The sequence below is a fragment of the Paralichthys olivaceus genome, chromosome 18 (genome assembly GCF_024713975.1).
Source record: "Paralichthys olivaceus isolate ysfri-2021 chromosome 18, ASM2471397v2, whole genome shotgun sequence".
Lineage (NCBI taxonomy): Eukaryota > Metazoa > Chordata > Actinopteri > Pleuronectiformes > Paralichthyidae > Paralichthys > Paralichthys olivaceus.
The window spans coordinates 15,271,823-15,297,765 of record NC_091110.1 but is presented as its reverse complement, the minus strand read 5'-3'; the positions used below and the strand labels follow the sequence as shown (position 1 = coordinate 15,297,765).

At 41.8% G+C, this 25,943-nt stretch overlaps 1 protein-coding gene across 2 annotated transcripts in view; it reads right to left on the bottom strand.

The window, feature by feature from the left end:
• LOC109626342 (poly [ADP-ribose] polymerase tankyrase-1-like) overlaps positions 1-25,691 on the bottom strand; it is a 62,216-nt gene extending 36,525 nt beyond the window's left edge. The window contains exons 1-5 of one of the 2 annotated variants that reach the window (XM_020082209.2): positions 25,111-25,691; positions 24,024-24,139; positions 23,033-23,141; positions 17,573-17,668; positions 1,513-1,549 (exon numbers count right to left, since the gene is read on the bottom strand). In XM_020082209.2, coding sequence (XP_019937768.2) covers positions 1,513-1,549; positions 17,573-17,668; positions 23,033-23,141; positions 24,024-24,139; positions 25,111-25,660 — 908 coding nt within the window. In that variant the 5' untranslated portion in view covers positions 25,661-25,691. The remainder of the gene's footprint in view (positions 1-1,512; positions 1,550-17,572; positions 17,669-23,032; positions 23,142-24,023; positions 24,140-25,110) is intronic. The other variant, XM_020082210.2, reaches the window with a different exon arrangement.
• Between the last annotated feature and the right edge of the window lie 252 nt (positions 25,692-25,943).

The following is a 25,943-nucleotide window of genomic DNA, read 5'->3' as shown; positions in this document are numbered from 1 at the left end:
CTCACTAAATCATGCTTTTTTTTTCCAGACAAAGGAGGCTGCTGCTTACAATTAAAACACACTTACAAATGCTCTGACAAACCCACTGTACACTACCTGCCCATCGCCAACTGGCAAGACAAACTAAATAAGGGACTAGCTATAAAATAGTGCATTTAGCAGCTCAACAGCCAGTAATGCTATCATAGCTGCATGCCAGTGAGATGTGTAAGTAACTATTAACTGTAGAGGGTGTACATTAAAAAGTCACCACTCTCAGACTAGGGATAACCAAAACAACAGCTTATTTTTCTATTTTACCATATTGCAAGGACGTGATCTAGGCCACAAATAAAAAAAGGCAGAGAAACAACAAAATCCCATAAGCCATGTGTTGGCGTTATCTGACCAAACACAACAGTATAAAAGTATGAAAATTATAGTAAGATAAGAATGACACTGGTGATGATCCTGAGCGTGGCTCAGCTGTGAGAACGGCACACTGGGTTCACAGTTCACACTTAAACAGCCGGCCAACCCCATAATGCACTGGGGTACTGCGATGCTAGGCCAGCTGCTTCCTTGTATATAAGAGAGGGAGAGAAGAGGGGGCTGTTAAGGCATTGAGCGCTCAGCCACCCACACATATCCCAAATGAAAGCTAGGTGTTTCCACATGCAAGAGGCAAAACAAACACACACACACACACACACAGTGCCTACATGCACTGCCTGCAACCATTAAATCCCTCAAAAATGTGCGTCCCTGGCCCACATGTACTGAGCTCTCTGGATCTGAAACACCTGTCTAGTGTGGGAGCTGAGAGCGAACCTGTGTTTGTGAGTGTGTATTTGTGTGATGGAGAGAAAGAAAGAACAAGTGAAAAACAGTCTTCCACAGTGGGAGAAAGTGGAAAAAGGACAGAGTGAATAAAAGTTGGGAGAAATGTTGGAGGATGGAATTCAAGCGAGAAAGAAAAAAGAGGGAAATAATGCAAATAAGTAGAGAAGGAATGGAGGAGGCAGGATAGGAGATAATGAGAGAAATTAAAGAAAAAAATACAGACAACAAGAGAGGAGAGGAAGACTCAAGAAGAGGGTGAAAATATAAGGAAGGAAAAGACAGGAAACAAAGAACATCAGAGGAGCTGAGAGGGAAGAGAGGAAGCAGAAAAACAAGAGAGCAGGATTAGGAAACAAGGACCGGAAACAGAAAACATAAGTGGATCAGCGAAGAGAGGAAGGGGAGGATAGGAAAACAAGAGGGAAGGGGTACAGATGGGAAACAGGGATATATGAGGAAACAAGGGAAAAGAGAGGAAATGAGATGAAACATGAGAGGAAAGGAGACACGGAGAAAAGAGGGGAGGGGAAAGGAAAGGAAAACAAGTAAGCAAGGAAGCGAGAGATGAGAGAGAAGAACAGGTGAACATGGAAGAGGAGAAAGAACAGAGGGAACAAAACATGAAAGGATGACACAAAGCAGAGAAAGCATCGGGCAAAAAAAAAGGAAAACAAAGAGTGTGGTACTCACCTCGCCGCCTCCAGCAGCTCATCCTTCTTGTATTCACCTAGATGGTTACAGAAGATCATAGTGTCAGACAGCTGGCCGCTAACGCACAACGACCAAATACAGACACACATGATCGAGCGGAGACAACAATCACACAAACGTACACAAACACGGAAAGAGAGATTGTGTTTTCACCCCCCCCCCACCTCCCTCAAATATAGACAGATCCTTCCTCTCTTTCCTCCCCCTCTCTGCCATTCTCACTCAGTGCGCACCCCTCTGGCTCCGGTTGCCGTGACGATGTGTTGCCGGCAGCGACCACAGCATGTTCATTGTTTGGGGCGACGAGCGGCGGACCGACACGCGCTCTCTGCCTCTACCCGTTGGTGTGTCCACGCATCCCTCTCTTCTCTCGCTCGCCTCCCGTCTCCTGGCAGCCGCTCATATTGCTAACCATCTTCCCTCATCCTCCATCATCATCTGTGTCCCTCTCTCTCTCCCTTTCTCTCTCCCCCCCTTCCTTTTTTCCCTGTGGACTCAGAAGGCGCAGTTACCACAAAAAAAAAAAAAAAAGAGCCCACAACAGAAATAAACAAACCCCTCCCCCTACCTCCCAGTCCCTCTCCATCTCTCTCCCCCTCTCTTGGCCCTGCCCCCCTGTTACTCTGGTCATAACACACAAACACACAAACACCTTTACACATTTCTAATCCGACATGGGTGGAGGAAACACAAGCCGCTTTTCAGACATCAGATCTGTAACTTTGCTGGATTTGTTGGTCGCTCCTTTGTTTTCAAGCAGCACAGTGGGTTGATCTATGATTGAAATAGTCATTTTGATCCTGTATCAAGAAGGTTATGTTCAAGTTCCTGTATTTTTCAGTATCTACGTCTTTCACCCCTGTCTGTGGAAACAGATTCTTCTATGATTTTTAACACTGCAACACTATTTTTTGACTTTTTCATCAATTTCCCAGGGGAAATTTGTGGATCTGTGATGAAAAAAAAAAACAGCCTATAGCGTTCCACTCTCTGCTTTTTCGAAAACTCAAATAGGAAGATTTCACTTACTAGATTTTATAATATCAAAAGACTTTTCTAAAACTCTCCCTTTATAAACACGGAGGACAAAAGAGGAGGCGCGTCATGAGCTATAAGCATTAATCCTCGTGATGAGCTTCATGTGTGAAATCACTGGAGATTCCCTTATATCATTAACATAGAACCAGGACACAGCTAGTTAATTTTAGCTTCGAAGTACGTCTTGTGTGAGCCTTACACAAACAAAAACAAGCTGACCGAGGCTACTCCTTCTCCAGGCCTAGTGGGGTGTTCTGTGCTGTGAGGGACATTTAGAATGGAAATGGTCAAATCTTGTTGTAAAATATAATTTAAATTGCATATTGATATTATTTTATAAAACATTTACTATAAATAGAGGTTAATGTTGCAGTGTTACTCTGCGATTAAAGCCACCCGACAGTCCTTGCACAAGCTGCTGCTTCACACTAAAACTTTCAGGGTGAAGGCTTTTATTGTGAAGCAGCTATAATTGCTATATTGAGTTAGTTGGCAAAGTGATTCTTCAATAAAAATGTGGCAGCATAATACTGATGCATTCTGTCATATTTGGGAGAATAGGCACGAGATGTTAAGACGTTGAGCTGCAGGTGAAAGGCTCTTACTGCAGCGTGCAGAAAAACAGCCATGACAGGGTCTGACCTCGGAGGATTACCTTTCACGACTTCTACTGACAATTGACTTGAGGGCAAATTCAAACATGAAAAAGAATGTGGAAAAAATTGCCGGCGCATTTATGCAATGAAGTTGGTCTCTGAAAGGGTGCACGAGAGAAAGGCAGGTATAAAATTGAAATAGGAAAATTAAAAGAAAAAAGAAAAATCAAAGGAAGGCGAAAAAGGTAAATGTGATACAGATAAATGGAAAGAGGACGAGGAGGATGGGCTGCGTGTGCACGTAGCAGACGGAGGGGTGGGGTAGGGTGAGGAGCGAAGTAGAAAGGTTACAGTGAAGGGAAAAGGGGGAGGAGGGAGGAACAAAGGATTTGCAGATGAAAGAGAGGAGGGATGATTAGGGATCTGGAAACTGACATGCATGGATTTGACACAGTATAATTGGTGTTAGGGAGGCTAAGGCGGAACAGTCAGAGGAAGAAGGAAGGCAGTGACGGAGAGGGGTAGAGTGAAACAAGGAAAAATATGAATACAATGGGGAAGGAGAAAATCATACAGGAATAGAAAAAAAGAATTAGATGCTGTAGTTCTGAATCCAGTGATGTGCTGAGACAGAATCCTTTTTCCATTAATCACCTGAAAGTCAGAGTCATTACAGGCTGGCTGTATTACATTATCATAAATACGATTAAAATCATTATCATCATCAACATTAAATTGCTTGCAAGGCATCATGAGATTTTTCAAAATTAATATGTCTTCATGCCGGCAATTTTCACTGGACTACATCTCCCACAGCAGCATAAAATACAACCAGTTCTGATGTGACTTTTGGGATTGATCCTCAATCTCATTTTTACACAATTAATTCTGAAGTGAAATTGTTTTCCCCGGCAGAGAAAATGGGAAAAAGTTGGGAGGAAAAACTCAAACCTACTTCTACTTAAGGCTCATTTGTGCTGCCTTTATGTAGAGAAGAGATAAACCCATTTCAAACAATGTCACTGCCCATATGTTTTCCTTACATTGGCGTAGCTATTAATCAATACATCCACTAGAGGGCAGCGCTCTTGAGAAAGAGGCAAAAGCAGCAGTTTGTCCCTGTGCCCGGGTAAAACAACAACAATCGTACGAAGTCTGTTTCGACTATAAAAAGAACGCAGAACACGCAAAGAAGGCTCGGTCGGTTTCCTTGTAAGTATCTAACGAGCATAAATGAGCCTTACAAATCGGTCACTCTTGCAGCTTCACACATACTTTAAACAGGTCATAACACTTTGAATTTTACTAGTTTGATATCTTAAACCTTTGACAGCTGTTTGTTTGTCATCAGTGGTATTAACTCTCTGTGCAGAAGATGGTTTTTAAAACCGAATGTCACCTCTGCCTCCTTGAAGTCTCAAAAGGCTTTTTTAAACAAAAAAAAAAAAGCAAAAACCAACAGACTCGCAGAAGTTAACAATACCTGGAAATTACCTCGGAACCAAACGGAACAACCTTGTAACGACATCAGTAAAGTCAGAAATGCTATTAAACCCAGCAAAAGAAACACGATCCACTGAGGTTTGAAGTTAGCACAATTGTTGTATTTTGTTATTAATATAAGAATAAATGAAATAGAAAAATTCAATCTGAGAAATAGGCAAAAGAAATTACCAAAGTCCGTAACAAGAGCAGATTTGTGTCTAAATTAATTGGAGGAGAGCCACAACTGCACATTCACATATCACTGGTGTACTAAAAAACTCCATGTATCACAGACATTCAGTCTTTTCTATGAAATGACGATGAAATGCAGAAAACAGTGAAACTAAAAAAATGACCGGCTTATGAAACTGCTTCATTTAATCTCAACATGGGAGACAGTGTGTGTCTGTTTTTGATGACACCTCCTGCAGTCACAGTGTTTCTTTAATATATGGAAAACATACCAGGCCTAAAAAATAATTTCTTCTTTCCCTATGAATGCAGTCAGTCCATATCATTAAAGCTGCCGCCAGCATATAATAATGTGTTAACACAACCCCTACCTGGCTGTGACTGGCTCATTAAAGAGAATGAATGTTGGGGATGATAACAGACAGGGATAAAACAAACTACACAAAGAATGTTGGGCCTAACTTTGTGTGTGTGTGAGTGTGTGTGTGTGTGTGTGTGTGTGTGTGTGTGCGTCATAGACAATCCTGCTGACTCCGAACAGAAGAGACAAGGGCAGGTTAAAGCTCGGGACAGGCTAGCTGCCTCCTGAATGATGATATTACGTGCAAGTTTGTGTGTGTGTGTGTGTGTGTGTGTGTGTGTGTGTGTGTGTGTGTGTGTGTGTGTGTCACTGACTTGGCAGAACGCACTGGACACCGCCGATCACTGTTTGAATTCAAATTGTTGTATAATTGAAAGCATGTATTGAAATGAATATGAATGCCTTTGCATGCGTGTGTGTGTGTGTGTGTGTGTGTGTGTGTGTGTGTGTGTGTGTGTGTGTGTGTGTGTGCATGTACATTAGTGTGTCTGTGTGTGTGTACATTAATGTGATTCCAGGGGTCATGAACAGATGTGGACGAGTCAATGTCAAACAGATGCAAAACTGTGACTTGACCAAACAGCAATGACAACTGAGTATTTCGAGTACAGTGTTTGCTGTTTAAGTGGTTTCACAAGCAAACATGACGCTGACCGATGCTGACCGGACCACGAGTCGCCTCAGTGCCCAGCTGTCCACATGTTTGTGTGTGTTGGTGTGTGTTTGATTCAAATATCTTTTATTTTGGAAGCAGTTTATCTGCGTGTTATACAACAACTGGCTGTGAGTCAGGAGTTTGAGCGATCCACTTCTAACCTCAGCAATGTCGCAATTGCTGAGGTTGTAAGTGTATCTGTGTGCACTGAGACCAATCAAAATGAGAGGGGGGGGAAATAATAAATGGGAGGTAAACAGAAATTATAAAAGAGGGTGTTTGGGTCGTTTTTCTGGCTGGCTCAGCTTCACACACACCAACCGCTTACACTGTGTGATTAATTGCCTCACACTGTGCACTAAAGAGAACTGCTAAGGATTAATTGTGTTTTAAGCCACTCACCCTCCCCTCCCTCGATCCTACGTTTGACAAATAGCAGAATCCGGATGTGTTTGTAAGCGTATACTTCTTTAAACCAGAGGACGAATTGTTTGTGATTTAACATCATTCAATGCTGGAGTGTGTCCTTCCACAAGCTTCTTTCTTGGTTAGAGCATCGACTTGGGTGGCACCAACCACAGGACGCAGTGTTGATGTCGCTGCTATACAGAGTCACAGAGGAGGTGGTAGAATATTGGATATTTGCGTGTGTGTGTGTGAGGTTTCAGACATGCGAAGGATGTTCATGTGCGAACGCAAATGTCAGAGTGAAACGCTGGCATCCAAGTATAATGTCTGTACAAATCATGTACATCATACACGTATAGTACAGATACAGATGTGGTGATAAGAGTTGACACCAGTCTGTGTTGTAAAGAAAATCTTGAATAATGCAGAGGATAAGGATGCATCTGTGCAGAGAACCCCCGCTGTGTTGTGCATGAATGAAAAACAGACTGAGGGTAAACTCTGTAGTAGCCAATTCCCTGGATTTTACCCGCAGGTCATGTCTGAAAACAGCTCCAGATAGCGATAATATATATATATTTTTAAATGCTAATGTGTGATTGTATCAGGAAGCTGCTTAGCATGCCTGAAAAGCCCCAACACATAAACAAACTTCTTTGTTAAAGAGATACAAAAGATGCACGCTTCTCCTCTCAGGAGCAAAAAAATAACAAAGTTAACGTCGGCATAAAATTAATATGGATAAGATTAGATCATGACGTGTTCGTCCTGAGTGAGGCACACAAACAGAGGAGTCACGCAACAGTAGAGGAGAAACAAAACAGACCACAGTCAGCTCATTCCTCTACATCAGTCCACCAAACACACAGGCCGGCCCAGGCTGCTCTACACAATGAGTCATGACGGATAACGAAAACATATCACTGCAGCGATCAACAGATATGCTCCAACTTTAATCAGAATCCTTTTCACGCGGTTTATTCTCCAAGTGTGTTTGTTAATAAATATCATTAATCATACTTTCAAATTCCTCGAGAGTGAAACTGCCCATTTCCAGAAGATAAGCAGCTTCATTTACTCATTTTGTGATCTCCAGTGATTAACAAAGATTTTCTTATGGAAGCAACATTTTGGAGTATGTATGACACATTTCCAGCACTTGTTTGGTTTTTATGGGTCCAGATTCACAAACCCAGGAGGAACAGATTCATGTGTCAAATTCTGTCAGTCTACTCTCACCGAGTGTTCAACTGCCTTCACCAACTTACTCTGTGTTGTGGAGCTGTGCAGCCATGTGGAAAACTAGGCAATTTCTGCTGCAGGAAAACGACTGAAATGGGGGTGAGGCAACCTTGGTGCATATCTCTCTCTCTCTCTCTCTCACACACACTGTCATGGGTCACTGTTAACATCGCATATACTTGCATTCATTTCCTGGAGACTTAACCTAACCACGACCATACCAAGTATTAACCTTTTTCACAATTTAGGGCCAGGGCTTTTGTCCCCAATTGGACGAATTGTCCCAAAATAACATTTTTTTAGTCCCCATAGGTAGCCTAGAACAGAAACACACACACAAATACACACAGAATTGCTTTACTTCTCTTGCTAAGTCATGTTTTTTCAGATATTAAGAAAGCAAAACAGAATCATCGTCGTGTGTGTCTGGAGGAAAATTTGGTTTTGGCTCATTCATCACTGGGGACCAATCGAACAGCAGTCAAGGTAATCAATGAGCATGTCACTGATAAGGAAAGAAAGTTACACAATTGTCCATGCAGCCGCAGGAATTCACACACAGGTGCAAGATTGCCTATATGTTCCTGCAGCATGAGGACGGAGGCTTCAGAGCAGCTACAGCAGCTCTTTGTCATCATGATTACGATGTCAATGTACACACTGATCAGAGCTGCCCTCTCCTCCAGTTTCTTTGCATTCACTCGATGTTGCATCAGTTCATCTCTCTGTCCATTTGCCAGCAAAGCCAGTCAGAGTGCCTTTCTTTTCACCCTCCCTTTCTCTCTCTTTACATGTTCTCTCCTTCTACCTCAGTCCAATTCCTTTGCTCTCTCTCCCTCAACCCTCCCTTGCTTTCTTAAATCTCCCATCATTTTCCACAAGCCCATGTGAGACGAGAGCACGCTGGCTAATTTTCTGCTGTGGTAAAGCTGCTCGTCTGCCACAGACCTCTCTTCAAAGCAGCAATTTATTTTTTCTCTTTATTTACAGTAGAGAGGAAGTGTTTGCTGAGAGCAGGTCTTCAACACCCAGCATGACAGGAACACTTCTTTTAATGGAAACACTCATGCACATGCAATTTCTGTAAAAAAGTATACCTCAAGTACAAACAGTTTATTTTACTAGTGAAACAGCAAAAGCAAGGATAGGGAAAAATGCCTCCAAAACCTTCTGTTAAAAACTGCTAAAATTTAGCGGAGGATGGACACAAGCCCTTGTTGATTGTGAAGGATGAAAACCTGTGTGGCAGCAAAGAATTCTGATTAGTACCAGTTCCAGCTATGACAAGATGACAGGGATACCATGTGAAAATGACGGAAAGCCATTTTATTCTTAATGAATTATTTTTTCCTTGTCCCTCTTATTTCAGCATATCCTTGCTGCCACAGTTTCTTTAGTGATGACAGCCTATTACTGCCGTCACTAACTCAGTCCTGAGGATGAAAAGCTGATGTGACAAGCTGACAAGGGACAGCTCTCACAAAGACATCTTCACTTCTAACTAAAGTTTTCTTTGACTGTAGATGATGGAGATCAAATATACAACTGGACGTGCAGCTGAAGACTTGCACCACACAGGGAAAATATATTGTCATTGGTGTAGCAGTCAAACAGTTGGGGGGCTTTCTTGTTCAAAAGTCAAATGAAAAAACTGCCAAATATCCGTAAAGAGTGACACAAAATAAAATTCAAAATGATCATGGGGGGGGGGCACAAGATGACAACAGAATGATGTAAAAGACTAGAAATGGATGCAATAGGACAACACAAAGACACAAAGCAACAACAAATATAGAAGAGATGGCTACAAAGAGACACAAAGCAACAAAACAAAGCCAAAAGTTTGTGCAATGACAGAAAAATTATAATCACCTCTTGACACAAAATGACCATAGAGTGACATAGAACAGCTGCAAACAACTTGGCAAGGTTTGTTTTGTGTCTCTTTCAGTCAGGCTGTTTGGTTTCCATGTAGAAAGGGTGGGGAGGCTTTTACCTGTCTGTGCCCAGGGGCCTGCCATCTGAAAATCGATCCACGACAATAAACTCCAGTCTTTAGAATCTTTATTAATCCATCTTTGTGGCCAAAGGTTGTCCGCTCAGGTCATTATGTTAAGACGAATGCTTTCTTTACTCAGGAAATTGATTAGCATCCAATGCTGAGATAAATGTTCAGATGTACTTTGAGGAATTCATAAGATGAGAGAATTGATTTTTGAGGGGCAACTGGGCTGTTGCTTTAGTAAAAGTAATAGGATTCATCATGAAAACCTAATGGAAACATGAGTTTGTATAAACACATTTATCAAATGATATACCTTTGCCACATTGAAATGTTATTCATCTATTCTATGTTATTTCTATGGATTTGAGCACACTCAATAAATGTCTGCAGAATCAGTCCACTAATCTGTATCATAAATCCGATGGTCTATTGTTTGGGTGGTCATCGGAAACCTGGACCTTTACTCATCTGTCTATCAGCAAGAGTCTGGTAAAAAGGTTACACATATATTGCCTTGGACTGTCGGACCCCCAGTCTGTGGATGCCTTTCCATCAAAAAGAATAAAATGAGAAAGAAGGATCAAAAGCCATCATAACAGTGGCAGTGGAGGTGGCCTTATTTTATTTCTATCCCCTCAGATCAGATCAATTTATACAGCGACCCGAGTTACCGCCGTCACCGACAGTCCAAGTGCAGGAAATATGGTCACAATCTCCCCTTCTGTCCCTGAGTTACGGTATTGAACAACAGCCAGAAAAGTGTTATTGCTGAACATTATGTCAGAATGAAGTTGACCTTCGACGTTTTGCACATAAAATGTTGCCATCTCATTACTTTATCTTACTAAAATTTGTGTTAAATTTTGTCATAATTAGAACAAAGATTCTTAGGTTATGGCAAAAAGGTCACAGTGACCTTGACATTTACCTTTGACTAGCATATTCCAATCAGTTCATTGTAGATCTATTGCTATTCCCCCCAGGCATCCCTGATATATCACATTCACATCTGAATGTGAAGAATGAGTTGACAGTGACCTGATCTTTGACCACTGAAATCTAATCAGTTCATCCTGAAGTGAAAGCTTCCTGAGACATCACTTTTTAACAAAAACAGGATGGACTGATGGACAGGCAATCCAAACACATAATGCCTACGGTCACAGAAAAGTGAAGTCTGGTTTTGTCAATAACAATCTAGAGCAAAGATCTTGAGATATCTACTGCACAAGGGACTACACTGGAGTGACAATAAGTTATTTGAAAGAGCAGCAGTAGCATGAATGACAACAAGTCAGTGTCAACTCGTATACATACGTACAAAAGAAAACTCCTACAATAAATATATATGCTGTTTCATAATGCTGAGTTATCCAAGATGAAGAAAGGGGAAGTACAATCAAAAGGTGATCCAACAGCTTCATAGCAAAGGGGCGACAATGCTTTTCAATGATACGGGCAACTTGCAGAGAAATCCCATACTCGAAGCCAAATTGGCTAAACCTCCGTCTGGAGGACACTTAGCCTAAAGCAAACAGCAAGCTGACAATTCGTTTTCACAAACAACAAGACATGTCGTCCTAATCTAACTCTGCTTGTGGCACTTCAGTGCTGCAGTGGGGTCATGTTGGTATCAAATATGACACAGACTAAGTATGCTGGAAGAAAAGTGAACACTCCCTAGAAAAAGTAGGTCTTCGTAGGCCAGTGAGGCAGAATTTGTGTGAGTACGAGTTTAAACAAGAGGCCAAAGTAATAAGCTAGTGAATGTGTGTGTTGACTACAGTCCAGAGTAGAGAATTGATCTCTCTGAAGCTCAGAAGCAGCTAGTCTGTGAATACCAATCAGAGGTAATTAATAGCAGCTAATAGACTCTCTCCTTACTCTCTGTGCTCCTGCTTCTCTTCTGTCTCTATATATTCCCCCCAGTGTTACTCTCTTTTTTATTATGCAGCAATAATACATACAGGAATGAATAATAATTATTTTCCTTCCCTCTTTACTACTGTCCCCAAGCTATTGGCACTCAGAGAGACATTTCAGACTTCCGTAACTCAAGTAGGTTTACTGCAAGTAAATTTATGCAATGTGCACTGAAGACAAACAACAAAAATCCAGGGTAAGATAATGGTCAGAACAATCTACCACTGGTATAAGGCTTTAATTATCATCTTATATTCTGCATAATACCACCTGCATAATGCAACGCCCGCACTCTGCTGAAGTGGTTTTCCAAACCTTTGTCACCTACCTCACTTCAAACAAAGCAGCAGAGAAAATTCAGCCGGCTTGTTTTCAAAAATTAGGATGAAATTTGCAGGAAAACTGTTCACAAGTCACTGCTTCATTAGTGCATTCAGGGTTCAAATCTGTTGTGACAGGATTAACAATTTATTTGCTGTGACAAGATATCAAGCAAAAACACCAAACATTTGCTCACTGCTGCTTCTCAGTTAGTCTCAGTGTAAATTGAGTAACTTTGGATTTTCAACCGTTGGTCGAACTAAGGCTTGTATACTTTTCCCAAGAATCAAGTTCGAATGACTTTGACATGACATCCAATTCCTTCAAAGATATTCAAACTCTTTGAAGGGTATGGCTGTTGCATGGTACCTCGACAAACAGCCTTATCTATGTCTGTAACTTTGCCGTCTGGAGTGAAGAACATAAAACACTGCCATGCACCATTTCTCAGATGCGCTGGTGTCGTGACCCTCCTGGCTTTCATCCACTTTTGTAGCAAAACAACGTAACATTACTGCTCATTAGCCTCCATTTGTCATGCTCCCTTATAATAAAAGTTCTCAATACTTTGTACAGCACTTTCAGTCTCAACACAATATGCTTCCTTCCGCCTTTGCGGGGTAAGTGCACTGTTAGCTAGTCACGCCCTCCTCCCCCTCAATGGCTCCGAGTCCAAACCCACACACCTGTCAGTCACTCTGTCGTCGAGCCAGAGGTTGAAGTAACAATGTGCAGAGTATAAAACAGTTCCTTCTTCTACAGGTATTTTTCAATTGTTTATATAAAAATGTATTAATAAAGATTACTTGACATAAAACAAACAAAACTGTTTAAGTTTAAGACCAAATATGCAAATAAATATCACCAATTACAGCTTAAAACCAAAGACAATTAAATAGATCCACATAAATTACCTCCAACAGAGACGTTAAAAAAAGCTTATTAGAAAGTCTATTTAAATGAAGCTTATTGGACAGAAATGATGATTAGTTGATATATTTCATCAGCGATGACTGCCAACCTTCACCCGATTAAACTAAAAGGGGGTTAAGTACAATTTTTCAGGATTATATGAGGTCTGCGATGCACCAGAGACCAATGTACGAATAGAATTATGCTGCGGACCGAGATTTAAAGAGGCTGAGGCAGAGTGAGACATTTCAAGTGAGGAGAAAGAGAATAGATGACAAATGTCATAGGGTGAAAGATGCCAAGTCTGATTGTTAGAGCTTGAAATGGATGAGAGACAGCAGGGGGCAAGAGGACAAAAGAGTACAGATGACGAGTCAAAGGAAAAGAAAGTGACACCGAGGCTGAGGTAAGGATGAGGAGTGAATCGAGTATGTGATGTACTTGCAAGCTCATTAAACAACGGCGTAATTGATGAGTGAAAAGGGGTGGGCAATGGAGAGATGAGGGAAAAAGAGAAATTGTCGTCAAGGACTTACACAACTTGATGAAAGAGTCCTAATCACTGGTTTCCAGACAGAGAGAGATCACTCAGCGATGACGGCAAAGACAGATGTACAGAAAATCGTTTTTTTACGTTAGCTCTTTACTGCATGATTCTCTCAATTACCTATATGCAGTCCGCTAAAGGGATACTTTAGGTTTATGATAACCTTCACACGTTGGCACAGGAGCTTTGGAAAAAAAACCTTGACTTGGCTAACTGCATTCATGACTGGGGATTTGGACCTTAAACAAGTTCAGTGAGAATATCTGTTTCTTGGATATTTGTGAACAAAAGTCCAGAAAGTTTCCTATATTTTCAGGAGGGTCTGTAGCTGACAACAAAAATGTCGAAGTAAGTTGCTCCAAACATTTTACCAAACCTCCAAAACTCCTGCCAGCCCCAGGAAAATGTCCACAAAATCCATAGCGATGACAAAGTTTCAAACCCACAAGAATTAAAACAGCATTTTCTATCGACATGCTACATCATAGCATCAGCTTCTGAATAATCTGAACATTTTCAGATCCTGACAAGCTCCTACTTCCTTTTTCAAATGTAAAAGTCCAAACTAAGGAAAGTGTCATTTCCCGCAATTAATGTCATTATTGCAGCAGGAACTATATTGTCGCACTTTAAGGCCACTGTGCACTGTGACTTCTGTGTCCGTCAAAACACTACCTGTAAATGAGCGCACAGTGCATAACTTATTTTATAGGCAAAGCTAAATTTATATTCTCATTCAGTTGGTGATGGAGAGCAGTACCTCGAGGTTGTGCTGAAAGTGCTTGATCGCAAATGCAAATTTGTTTAGCATTCCTCAACAGTTGACGCAGGAATATAAATCAGGTCAAAACATACCGGCTGTGCAATGCAGGACGTTCAAATTCAGCCCCTGGAGCCACTGACCATGTAGAGATAGGATAATCTCACAGCTAATCTGCTCATGCCCTCCTCTGTAACTTGATAAGGAACAATACAATTAACTTCCAAGGCCCAATAGAGAAAGTGGCTTCTTGTACTTTTAGCTTTGAAGAATTTATATTTTTATCACACTTAATTGCTTATTTGTTGTGTGACTGATAGCGCTATGCTAATTTGGATGGGCTGTAATAGATTTATCTCGTCCAATGCAAAAGCATAATGTGTCTGATAACACACCCAGCCAATGACACTATTTATAAACGTACAGCATCTATCCTTACTCACTGCACTTCTGCAAATTAACTTGATAAAACATTCTGCAAGGGCTTTTTTCCTTGCAATCCACAATGCAGGTAATGAATTTGTGCATGTGAGTCTGCCCCCTGGTGTGGTTTGATTAGTTGTGTATTGCGTTTGCAACAGAGTACAGCAACAATCTACAGGATTTCATGGTTGTGTTTGTAAAGAGGCATATCTAGGGAGAAACTGAACAAAGACCATTAAAGACAATCAACTCCACTCTGCCGTGTTCTTACGTTTATGTTCATTATAATCAGGACAACAAACTACACGATGAATAGCTTAACAAAACGCTAAAACAAACCTATAATTATACATTAAATCAGTGTGACAGGAGTTTAAAGGGTTTTAAAAAAAAAAAAAAAGAAAGAAAGAAATCCTCTGCCTTTCCCTGTCACATCCCCGGCTAACAGGGGAACAGAGTCGTTTCTGGGAGCAGTTTTCTGGATGTGGCAGAGCAGTAGAGCTAATTTATGGGTCAATATAAACTTCCATCACCACAGACTGAAGCTGAAAGCTGTGCTGGCATGCGGCAGAAATGAGGAAAAGAGCAGAACCTCTAAATCGTAGACACAGAACATATTGAGCAGGGAGGAAAAGGATTAACTCATGTGAGATAAAGGCACATGTACAGAAACGCACACGTGTAATTACATCTGGAGGGGTTTATCCTGCAATGAAAATCGCTCAAATTCTGTTACTGCTATACAAAAGCCTCATATACGCAGTAATAAAAGTGATCACTGCATGAACTGCATCACCTGCAACTGTCTTTACACCAGTATAATCACTCCAGAGAGGCACTGGGTGAGTGACAATGTGACAGGATGATAGTTTAGGTAATTAGTGCTGGCAGTTAAAGGCATAATTCATGTGTCTAGCTAGATGAATTTCTCAACCAAAGAGCGCCGAACGACCACTGCAGGAGAAAGAGACCAGCGATGGAGGGGGAGTCAGGGAGTCGGTGTTATGGTAGAACTAGTTTCCCCGATAACCGCTGATTTTCACCTGGATGCATCAGTGGGTGCATGTGTGAAAGAGCTGATGCTGAAAACAGGGAGAGAACATTTAGCTGGAAATTAATCAGTGTTGTCCTTTTCATTAAAATGTTAAAACATACTCATCTGCTCCCACTGGAACCAAGTGTTGCCTCACATGCACACTTTGTATTTTTCTTTTTTCTTTTAACCTTCTAATGGGCTTTTTGTACATTTCATTTAGGTGTCCTGGTACTGATATGATTTAATGAGTCATCTCATCAGTTAAACTATTAGCCGCACTGAGTCATTACATACTATACACACACGTTTGATTAAGTGTGCCGTGTTTGATTTTCTACCACATATAAACCGAGGGCAATTAAAGTGCTCCTCTACTAAATCTTTTAGTTTTTACTGCTCGTAAGCCGCACTACCATGACAACTACACTGTAAAACATGCGACGTGTCTGATACAGGGACGGAGGTGAAGGGGCTAACTGCAACACATGCGGCAGTGTTCCATAATCCTGGCCCCGAACAGCCCTCATTTCAATTCCTGCTGCCGATGACAATCATTTTTCATGGGGCGGCTGCAATAAAATTCCCCCCTGGTGTTTTGACACAGCTCCTCGCTGTGGTATCTCGAGGTTCATCTCGTTCACTACGGAGGCCAAACAAAAAGAAGTGATGATGTAATGCAGTGTAAACACAGAAGTGGTGCTGGCAAATCTGATTTAGAGCCAACATCGATACTGAGGGAGAGAGACAGTGAGAGACGTTTATCAATGGTGTGAAGTTTACAAGAGTGCTGACATATGTACAACATATATCACAATCACACCGAAAAAAAGGGTTTCTAAGTAAAAAAAAAGAATGTTAAAGGAAATCCTTTTAATTAGCTCCTCATTTAAAGGCAAACACAAGCAGACCAAATTGTTCCTCTGCCAACGAGCAGGTGTAATGAATCCATGCTGCCTGTAACAGCCTGTAACATTAAAAGAATCAGTAAATTAATGAAAGTTTGACTACACACTTTGAGCATCCTATATTGACCACTAGAGCTCTGACACAGCTTGTGTCCTTCTGTTTGTTAGAGAGGAAACTCTTGAAAATGGAAGCCGAGTATTTCAGTGAAAATACTGAGAAATAAATTGATTGAAGCTTCTAATGAATTTAGAGTTCAGTGACTAAAGTCAACAAGGACACGTTCTGGCCTTTAAAATCCTACATCCGATAACCCAAGAGGGACGACGTCGACAATGATAGATGAGGCCACAGTCTTACTCTAAACCTGCCTGTTTGAAAAGGTTTGCTTGTCCTGTGGTAATGCTGGGTGCAGCTTTAAGCTCGATGAAGCTCTACCCCAACGGGAGAAGCAGTTGTCGTGAACACGATGTTGTCCTGATTGACAACGTCACTTACGCTGAGGATCCCAGCTGCTACTGAGCGCTGGTCGCCTGTTTATTCAAATATTATTAATATTGCACCACATTCAATACTGCATTTCTTTGAGCCTTAAAACAATACACGGTTCTGGAGGTATGCAAGCCACAGACAAGCAGACTTCTGGAATTATTAGATTGTGCTGAAGTACAATAAACACTGCTCAGCAAATGTCTTATGTTTCATTGTTTAGGGTTATTACTTGAGTGAAGGAAGGAGGTAAAAAGGGAAGGAAGGAAGGAAGGAAGGAAGGAAAAATCCAACAGAGGGAGGTTGTTTATTGAGTAGCTGATCAATGAGTTCAGCCTCAGCCAGAAAAGGAGGCAACGGGAAAAAGCAGAAAAGAAATCAGAACAAAGAAAATGTGATGTAGTGACCAGAGTGTGTTCAGGACAGGAGGAGAATAACGAGCGTGGTGAGCAGCGCTGCCCTGCAACATAACAGGGTGATAGACAGACAGCAACAAGGTGATAGCGCCTGCAGCCTTTCACACAGTGAAGGAACCAATGGGGGCTTGAGAGTTGTGGACGAAATGTGAGCATTTCAGACAGAAGTGTAAAAAGAAGAAGGAGAGAGGAGCAAACTATAAACTGAGAACAGAGACGTAAACAAACACAAGCATTCAGTCCACAGATAGTAAAACACAAAGACACACTGACATGTGAAGCGTGCGTGCAGCCTGAGACGGACAGATACGGAGGCAGGAAACTGACCTGTGAGCACGGCCTTGGCAGAAGGTTCAGACAGGTCCAGGGCGGACTTGCCGTCGGTGTTGCGGATGTTGGGATCAGCTCCGTGCTGCAGTAACACTGTACAACAACAGGGCAGACACAGACAGTAGCTGAGCTCCTGAACTGACATACAAACTCCCCGACACACACCTCCTCCCAGTCCTCCTCCACCTCCAGCACCTCCTCCTCCTCCTGCTGCTCCTGCTGCTCCTGCTGCTGCCGCCACTGAACCACATCCTGCTCCATAAACTGCTCTTCCTGGAACCTTTTGTCCCCCTCGCTCGTCTCCTGCTATCCCCCCTGTTCCTCCTCCTCTTGTTCTATCCCCTGGCTCTCCTGGCTGCCCCTCTGCAAGTCCTGCTTCACATTTCTCTCCTCCTCCAGCTGCTCCTCCTCTGTTGCTAGCGCTGCTCCCTTGGCTGCCCCTGGCTGCCCCTGCCCTGCGAGCCATGCTGCTGATGTAAACAGACATGTCACAACAAGAGAAGCAAAAACGCTACGCCAAACCACAGCGCCAGAGAAACAAGAGGACCTAACAAAAGGGCTACGCGACAGGCTAAAAAACACAACCCACTTCCATGGATGATGGAAGGACGGCTGTGGTTAAGTCGAGGAAATAAATAAAAGGGAGTGAGGAAAGGAGAGACGAGGGGCTACAGCTAATCCAGGGAGCAGCGGAAGCAGCTGTGGTGGTAGCGGCAACGAGACGGGTAGGCAGTGCGAGCGGAGAGACTCTCGCCTCTCCGACTGACTGAGCGATGCAGCGGAGAGCAAGATGAGTGAGGAGAGGAGAGGAGAAGGTTGGGAAGGGGTGGGTGAGAGTCAAAGAGGATGGGAGAGGGTTGGGATTGGGTGAGTGAGAGTCAGAGAGGATGGGAGAAGCGGAGGGCTAAAAGAGGGGAGGGAGAGCAAAACAAGAGAGAGGCAGAGAGAGAGCCGGGAGGAGAGGAGAGGAGAGGAAAGGAGCCTCATGTGACTACCAAACAGGTATGAGCTGAATTACAAACTCTGCCTGTGCTCAGTTTTTTCTGTAAATTAGCTCTTTCCAGGGCACTAATGTCACTGCTCCGCCTGCCTTCCTCTCTGCCTCACTTCACGCTATAGTGACAGCCGAGCCGGTCCCGGTGCGCATGCCCTTTGACTCCTGTCTGCTTCAAACCCACCCTGCTGAGACACAGCAGGGGCGATAACCAGGCGTGCATGTGCATACAAGCACGTGTGAGCACCTGTGCCAACACTGACGCACACGTTCATCACCCACTCAACAAAAATATGATTGAGCGCTGCACCAATCCCTTACACATAAATCGAGCAACACACATCTACGTGTTATGATACCCAGAGGTGAGAGAATATGAGATAAGCCTACAGAGAGAAAATCTGCAGCAAACTCAAAAAAGTTCACATATCTTTCAGCCCAGTCTGAGCTGTTTCTGATTAATTTGCCATAATAACTTATAATTTTGTGATTTCAGGAAAAGACTCGTCTATATTGTTTTGTTGATACGACAGTAACAATTCCAATAATCCATTTATTTGTTTGTTTGTTTTTTCAGCAGGATTATGCAAAAACTATTCTACACATTTTCATGAAACCTGATAGAAGGATGGGAAATGGACCAAGAAAGGAACCATTACATTTTGGCCCTGTTCTGGCCGAGGTTTTTTTTTCCACTTTCTTTAACTTTGCAAGATAATTCATGGATCTTGATAATAAACATCAGACGTGTTTTGGGAACTCATATCTATGTCTGCAATTTAGTGCAGCCATTGTAGTTGTAATTTTCAGCAAAATCCATTTAACAAAAGCTCACTAAAAAGCAATAATGGCACTAGAGCTCATTACAGCACAGCAGTCCCCTTAATAATAATTTCATCAAGATCCATTAATTATTTGCTGGGACATCTGTGAATAAGTCTAAAAAACATCCTTCCTGCAATGTTAAAGAAATATGATGAGAAGAAATCCTAGATCAGCACCAAAACGGGTTCTTCTCTGAATTATTATTTAACTTTCTGGTTTCTTAACCTTTAAAGTGGGAGGAAATAATAATTTGACATTTATCGTAATAATCATTGATATAGACTGATGTAAAAACCATCCCTTTTTTGGCCACATCGTCCCGCCTTATACCCGTCTCATCTGATTAAACTAAATCCCCTTTTTGAGAGGATTAGTTTCCAGGACAATGTCAGATTTGCAACAGTTATATTTTAAACTATCTTCATTGTCCATGACATCACAGTAAATGACCAGGTTTATTTCAGCCGTCTCATCTGTGTGTGTTCGAGCTAAATAGGGGAAAACCTGTTTGCATGAAACACCCACAACTAACAATGTAAAGCAGGTTTTTTTATATTCTCTACGGTGCTCAAACTATAATTTATTCATGACCGGTGCTAACATAAAAAAGCCATTTCCTGCAGGACAGATCCTGCTTTCTGCTTCTCAACACAAGAAGCTAGGAAACATGGTAGAAATCTTTGATTCCGATTCTTCCTGACATTTCATAGAACAGATCCATCTATTCATTAGCTATATTGGTTATCCGTTGAGGGTCATAGAGCAGTTGACTAATGAACAAAACCTGGCTCCTCCTAATCAATGGTTCCGATGTCTGTGACTAAAAAATGTCTGAAAAGTGTCAAGTCTTAGTGGGTTGTCGTCTTAATGATGACCAGCAAAATTAAACTGGGGAGAACTGAGGACACAGTTAAAATGTCAAACTCAGGGCCGATAGAAATGGCTGCCACAAGATTTCCATGATCTTCTTTTCCCAACTTTGTTGATTAGTTTTTCTTTGGACCTTGAGCTTGGAGAGATGCAGGTCAAGTAATTTTCACTCAAGAGCGTCCATCACACTGAGCTGCAGTTACAGACAAATCAGAGCTGATTTAGCCGACAAATCTCAAAACCTGGCAGGACGACAACCCCCCAAACCTCCATCCAATAAACAAGCCATTGGGGGGGTCATGTGATTTTTGTTGACACGCATTGGTTTGCTTGAGACTACAGGAATTTAGGTCAGTTTTTCTGTTCTGGTTCATGCCAAACAAAACAAACATAGCCTGTGATTAAACGTTTAGGTTTTTATGCAATATTCATAATTTAACTTGGGTTTTTATTGAAAAGTTTTAAAGGCTCTGTTCAGAAAGAATCACAACTTTCCTCATACTGTCCATTGCTGCAGGCAGCTCCTCTTTTCAGCCTGTCTGAATCTAAAAACAAAGCCCAGTCGGTTCTGATGTGAGTCTGTTGATTGGTCAACCGCTCACAGGGTCTGTAGGAAGGGTCACCCTCCGCTCGCGCTTTACCTAGCGAGCCAGATAGTCTCTAAGTGTGCTTTATCCAATTGTTTGGTATCGTGATGTCACATGACATCTTGGCTACGTTTAGAGTTTTCTCCCTTAACCAAAGATTTTGAGCTTTTTAACTTTGCAGAACTTTTACATATAGAAAACTTACTTAACACACGGAGGAAAGAGAAACTGAAAAAGCATCATAGTCTGCTTTGATGGTGTCTGAGTGATTTCACCTTAAACAAACTGTTCAGGCACTGGACTCGTCTGGCAGCTCTTTAAAAACTGGGTTTGCACAGCTGAGTACTCAAAGGAAATCATTATGTCAATTCCCTTGTTAAATCTAAATGAACTGTGCTTTTGATTCATGCAGAATTGATCAAAATAGATATTAAAAAACATGAACCCTAAACTAAGAACAGTATTTTTAAGTCATATTTCATTACGCATGCAGAACATATTGAAGCAACATAATCGTGGATCAATCCCCACAGTTTACCGTATGTTTTCAGACTTTCCCTACATCCCAAGCAGCTGCTGGTTTCAGATCATCTCAGGATACTATGAAAATTAAACTTGCACACACATAAAACTTGATAATCTGTATTATGATTCTTCAGTATTCTTATAATAATGCAGAGAATTGCAGTACCCTTATTGCTGCAGACAAAAGATAAGTGGAGAATGATAAGTGGAAATGTGTATTGCAGTTTCTCTTTGTGCCAGGGGGCAGCGAAAGAAGGGAGCAGTGAAGGTGTCAGCTTTTCAAATTATCACACAAATTGGAAATGTGACCTGAAAATATTTACCTTTTGAACCGCAAGAATAAAACGTATTTATCATCTTCATGCATCACAAAATGTTATTAAACATTATTTTTTGTGAAAGTGGAAGTGGGATGACAGCGCTCAGTCGTGCTCACTGCTCTGGACCAATCTTTCTTATCCTATGTCACCTTTTTCTGGGAGGTTCGTACGTACGGGGGTTCAAAGTCAGATTCACCAAAGCTTATCACAGGCTGATGAACGGCTCTTAAATGAACGAGTCTTACGGCTGTTGGCTTCATTACATTTGTGTGCAAGTAACATTCATGAAAATAACCTCAAAAAAGAGGTGCTTCATGAAAACATGATCAAATTAGTTTAGTGTCTGTGGTGGCATGAAACAATCAAACAATATGAATGCAGCTGTGACATAAATAAGGATCATCATTTATACTGAATTCATATATATATATATTTGTATATATTGACAAATCAATCACTGCTCTCAGCTTTGACAGCAAGATAACATTTGTGCAAATTGATTATCAGAGATAAAATCACTGTTGTAACTTTCCCTCCCTCTTTGGCTGTGAGCTCTTAGAACACAGTGACACTATCATCGCAGCCTATCGTTACTATTTTTATTGTAACTCATACTGAGCAAAGCTTTTTCATTATGATCATAAAGATTACAACACTCAGACTTTCAGGTTTTCATGCTGAGGTGCATCTTGTCTACTTCAGGGATCAGTGACACTGTTTCCCCACGTTCCTCAGTTCATGTTTTTAAGATTAACTGCTGCTGCTCTTTCTGAACCGAGCCTGTGGTGTTTGTTTTACTTTTTAAATTAAAACTACGTTGGTGGCTGCTCATATATTGTGGGACAAACAAATCAATGCTCTTCTGTCCCCTGTGTGAGCCGAAGAATAAGCACTAACACAGTGATTGCAAAGTATACGTTATTTGCTGCATCATGCTTAATGGTAAATAATAGCATAGTTGGTGGTTTATTATTGTTTCTAAAATTACTTTGTGATTATACAGATCTCTGGGATGCGACTTTGGAGGAGTGGTGGGGGTAGAGGCAATTAAAACAAAGGCACAAATACAAACTCGAATTTAATATCTAAAAATCTGCCAGCGTATTAAAGCTGCAGAAAATAAATACATATTTAGCGATTTCAAGGAGGAACCAATAACCAATTATTGCACCAACAGGACTTCTGTTTGTGCTCTCTTCTTGATTCATTCTTACCAGGACAAAAGACTAACAAACATTTACAAACAAACCATGTGCAAGGAAAAGATATTTAAAACATACAATACACACGTTTACTTGGTCCACAATATTTGTCATGCGTGTTTTTGAATGCTTACCTATACAGACGTCTATCTTGCCTTTGATGGCGGCTTCATGTAGCGGCGTGTAGTTCCAGTTGTCTCGAGAGTTGGGATCAGCGCCCTGACACAGCAACAAGGACACCACCTGAAAAGAACAAACACAGAACAGTCACACTTACTTTTTATTCTGCACAAACTATTATTTTTATTTTCACCTGTATAGCAATTTTACTAGCCAAGAAGAAAATGGGGGAAATAAATGATTAAAATAAATTCAAATTCAATTCAAAGCAGCACGACAGAGGAGCACTGAACCGATACCAAACCAAAGCGCTTGACAACATCTCACCCTAACTCATGAACAAGATTTACTCCAGGCAACAAATGATTCCTAACTTTTTAGATCTTAAGCGTTGCTTTGTCAGCAGGAACTTTCCACAGGCCGAAGCTCGAAGCCTGACTTTACCCTGCCTGCCACCCAAACAACTACTTTGAACAGTTTCAATTAGGACGCAGTGCTTTTACTCTCATCACAATGCTAATCATCCCTGTGCTCGTACAGCAGCATTAGCACAGCACTTCTGTGACGACGTTGCAAAGTGCTCTCCCACAAAGCCTCTAAAAGCCTTTAACGCAACTGAAACGGTAAACACTCAACCGATCGCTGTGGTTAATGGTCAGGAGGATGAAAAACGAAAAAAAGCTTCAGCACATCTGTCACGGATAATCCAGAACATCATCAGTAACGAGGAGATGACCAGAAAATGAATTTTCAGGTTTTGTCATTGTGATCTCTGAGGATAAATGTGCTCTTTGTTGTTTGGGGTGGGCAGAGAGTTGACACCAGCACATTTGTATGTTTACACAGGCTGTATAATATATTGCTTTCCCTCTGGCTTTGACATAATCACAACCGCACAGTGGAAAAGCTGTGGCACAATATAATCCATCCGGAAACTAATACAAATGATAGAAACAACACAAAAAAGAAAAAGTCTGCCTGAAATGTTCCCGTGTTTAGTCTCACCTCAGAGTGACCAAAGGAGCAGGCGTTGTGAAGCGGAATCAGACCGCCGTCATCCCGAGTGTGCACGTTAGCGCCTGTTTGAAGTAAGTGGTCCACCACGTCCTTCCGCCCAAAACCTGACACACAAGGAAGAGAGCAGGAGATAAAATAACATTCAAAATAAGTTTTTATTTACTGCATTGTTATGGAAAAATCTGTTCTGTTCAAGCTGCTGAGGATCGAAGCAGCTGAGACTGTTTTTCATCTTTTTGTCTTCGCTGTTGACAGAATAAAAAACAGTCTGGAAAAGATGAGGTCAACTGCTCTTTTCATATCCATGGCTGTTTTCCTTCCTTGATTCAAATCTGCTTTGGATTTTGCATGCGGCAAAAATTAAATGCCCTCCATTTTAATAGGTGTGCCGGCTCGTGTTACACCAAAGCCAATGTTTAAATATGACATTTGATCCGTCACATTCACAAATACGTCTGAGTTGTTTTTTTGCAGGCATGACTTGATACAAACTCATAATACCGACCTTTTTTGCAAAGATATCCAAGATTTCATAAATTCATTACATGTGTCTGATTTTAGACCTTGTCAGAATAAAGGTGCATTTAGAAAAGTCATTGGGCCCTATCTTATTTTGAAACGCACATCTTTTACCATGCTGTTTGCACAAGAGATAGTGAGGATGAAAACAAACTTAAACTGCCCCTGTCTGTTTTAAATGTGTTGGCATTTTAAGTTGCACAAATTGTAATCTAATTTCCAAACACAAAAGAAATGCAAATCTTCTTTCCATCACATTGTCCAGAGCACCAGTGACTCAACTTGTGTTGTGCATGTGTGTGTTCTTCAGAACTTTATTATTGAGAGGTTCCCTTAACGACAGGCAGAACAAGTTATTTTATTTGTGCCCTGCTTCACTAATGTAATGATTCAGTGTCATCCTGACAAACTCATATCATAACTAATAACACTAGTGAGTGGCTGCGGTGTTTGTTAGCTTCTTTCTGTTCACTCATGCCCCTGAACGCATCACCCAGCTGCAAATTGACATTTTATTTATTTGAAAGTTTGATTTTTTTGTGTGTGTCATCATTACCTGCTGCGAAATGCAGAGGAGTGGATTTCCGTCCCGCCATGTCTTTAGCGTTCACATTCAACACATCCACGAGTTTCTTCACCCGGGAGACATCCCCGTTCCGACAGGCTTCAAACAGCTCCCTGAAGGCACCGTTAGCCCCACCACTACCGCTGCTACCGCTGCTGCTGCTGCTGCTGCTGCCCGGGTTACCGCTGCCCGACTCGGGCGTAGAGCCCGGGCTGCTCCCGCTACCCTCGGTGGAGGTCGGGGAGCTAGCGCTGCTGCTGCTGCTGCCGCTGGCGGAGCTGCTGCTGGCGGCGAGGGCCAGAGATGGAGAGGCGCTGTTGTTGTTGGTGGTGGTGGTGGTGGTGGTGGGAGAGGCCGGGGCTGCCTCACCGTCAGGCGGGCTCTCCATCAAGCTGTCCCGCGGAGGAAGCGGGGCGGCATCGTCGACGAGTGCCGGCGGAGAGCCAGGTGGGGTGCCCGGGACAGAGGAGCCGCGGGGCGGGGAGGACAGCAGCGAGGTCGGCTGTTGCTGCTGCTGAGAGGAGCGACGAGGCGTCGCCATTTTCACAACACAACAGTCCCCACTAGCAACAAAACACTGGTGACAACTTCCTGTGGAGGAAACACAACTTCCGGCTTTACAGGTTCACGGTTTATCAAACTTCATCATTCAACAACTTTACTAATTAAAAACAGGATTAATGATACACTTCTTAAATGTGCTCTTTCGTTATTTATTCTAATGTATTATGTGGATGGATGATTTTGTCTGTGTAAAGTTTGTGGGTTTTTTTTATATGAATTTATATATTTTTCACATTTTAGGAAGATTATTTGGGATTTAG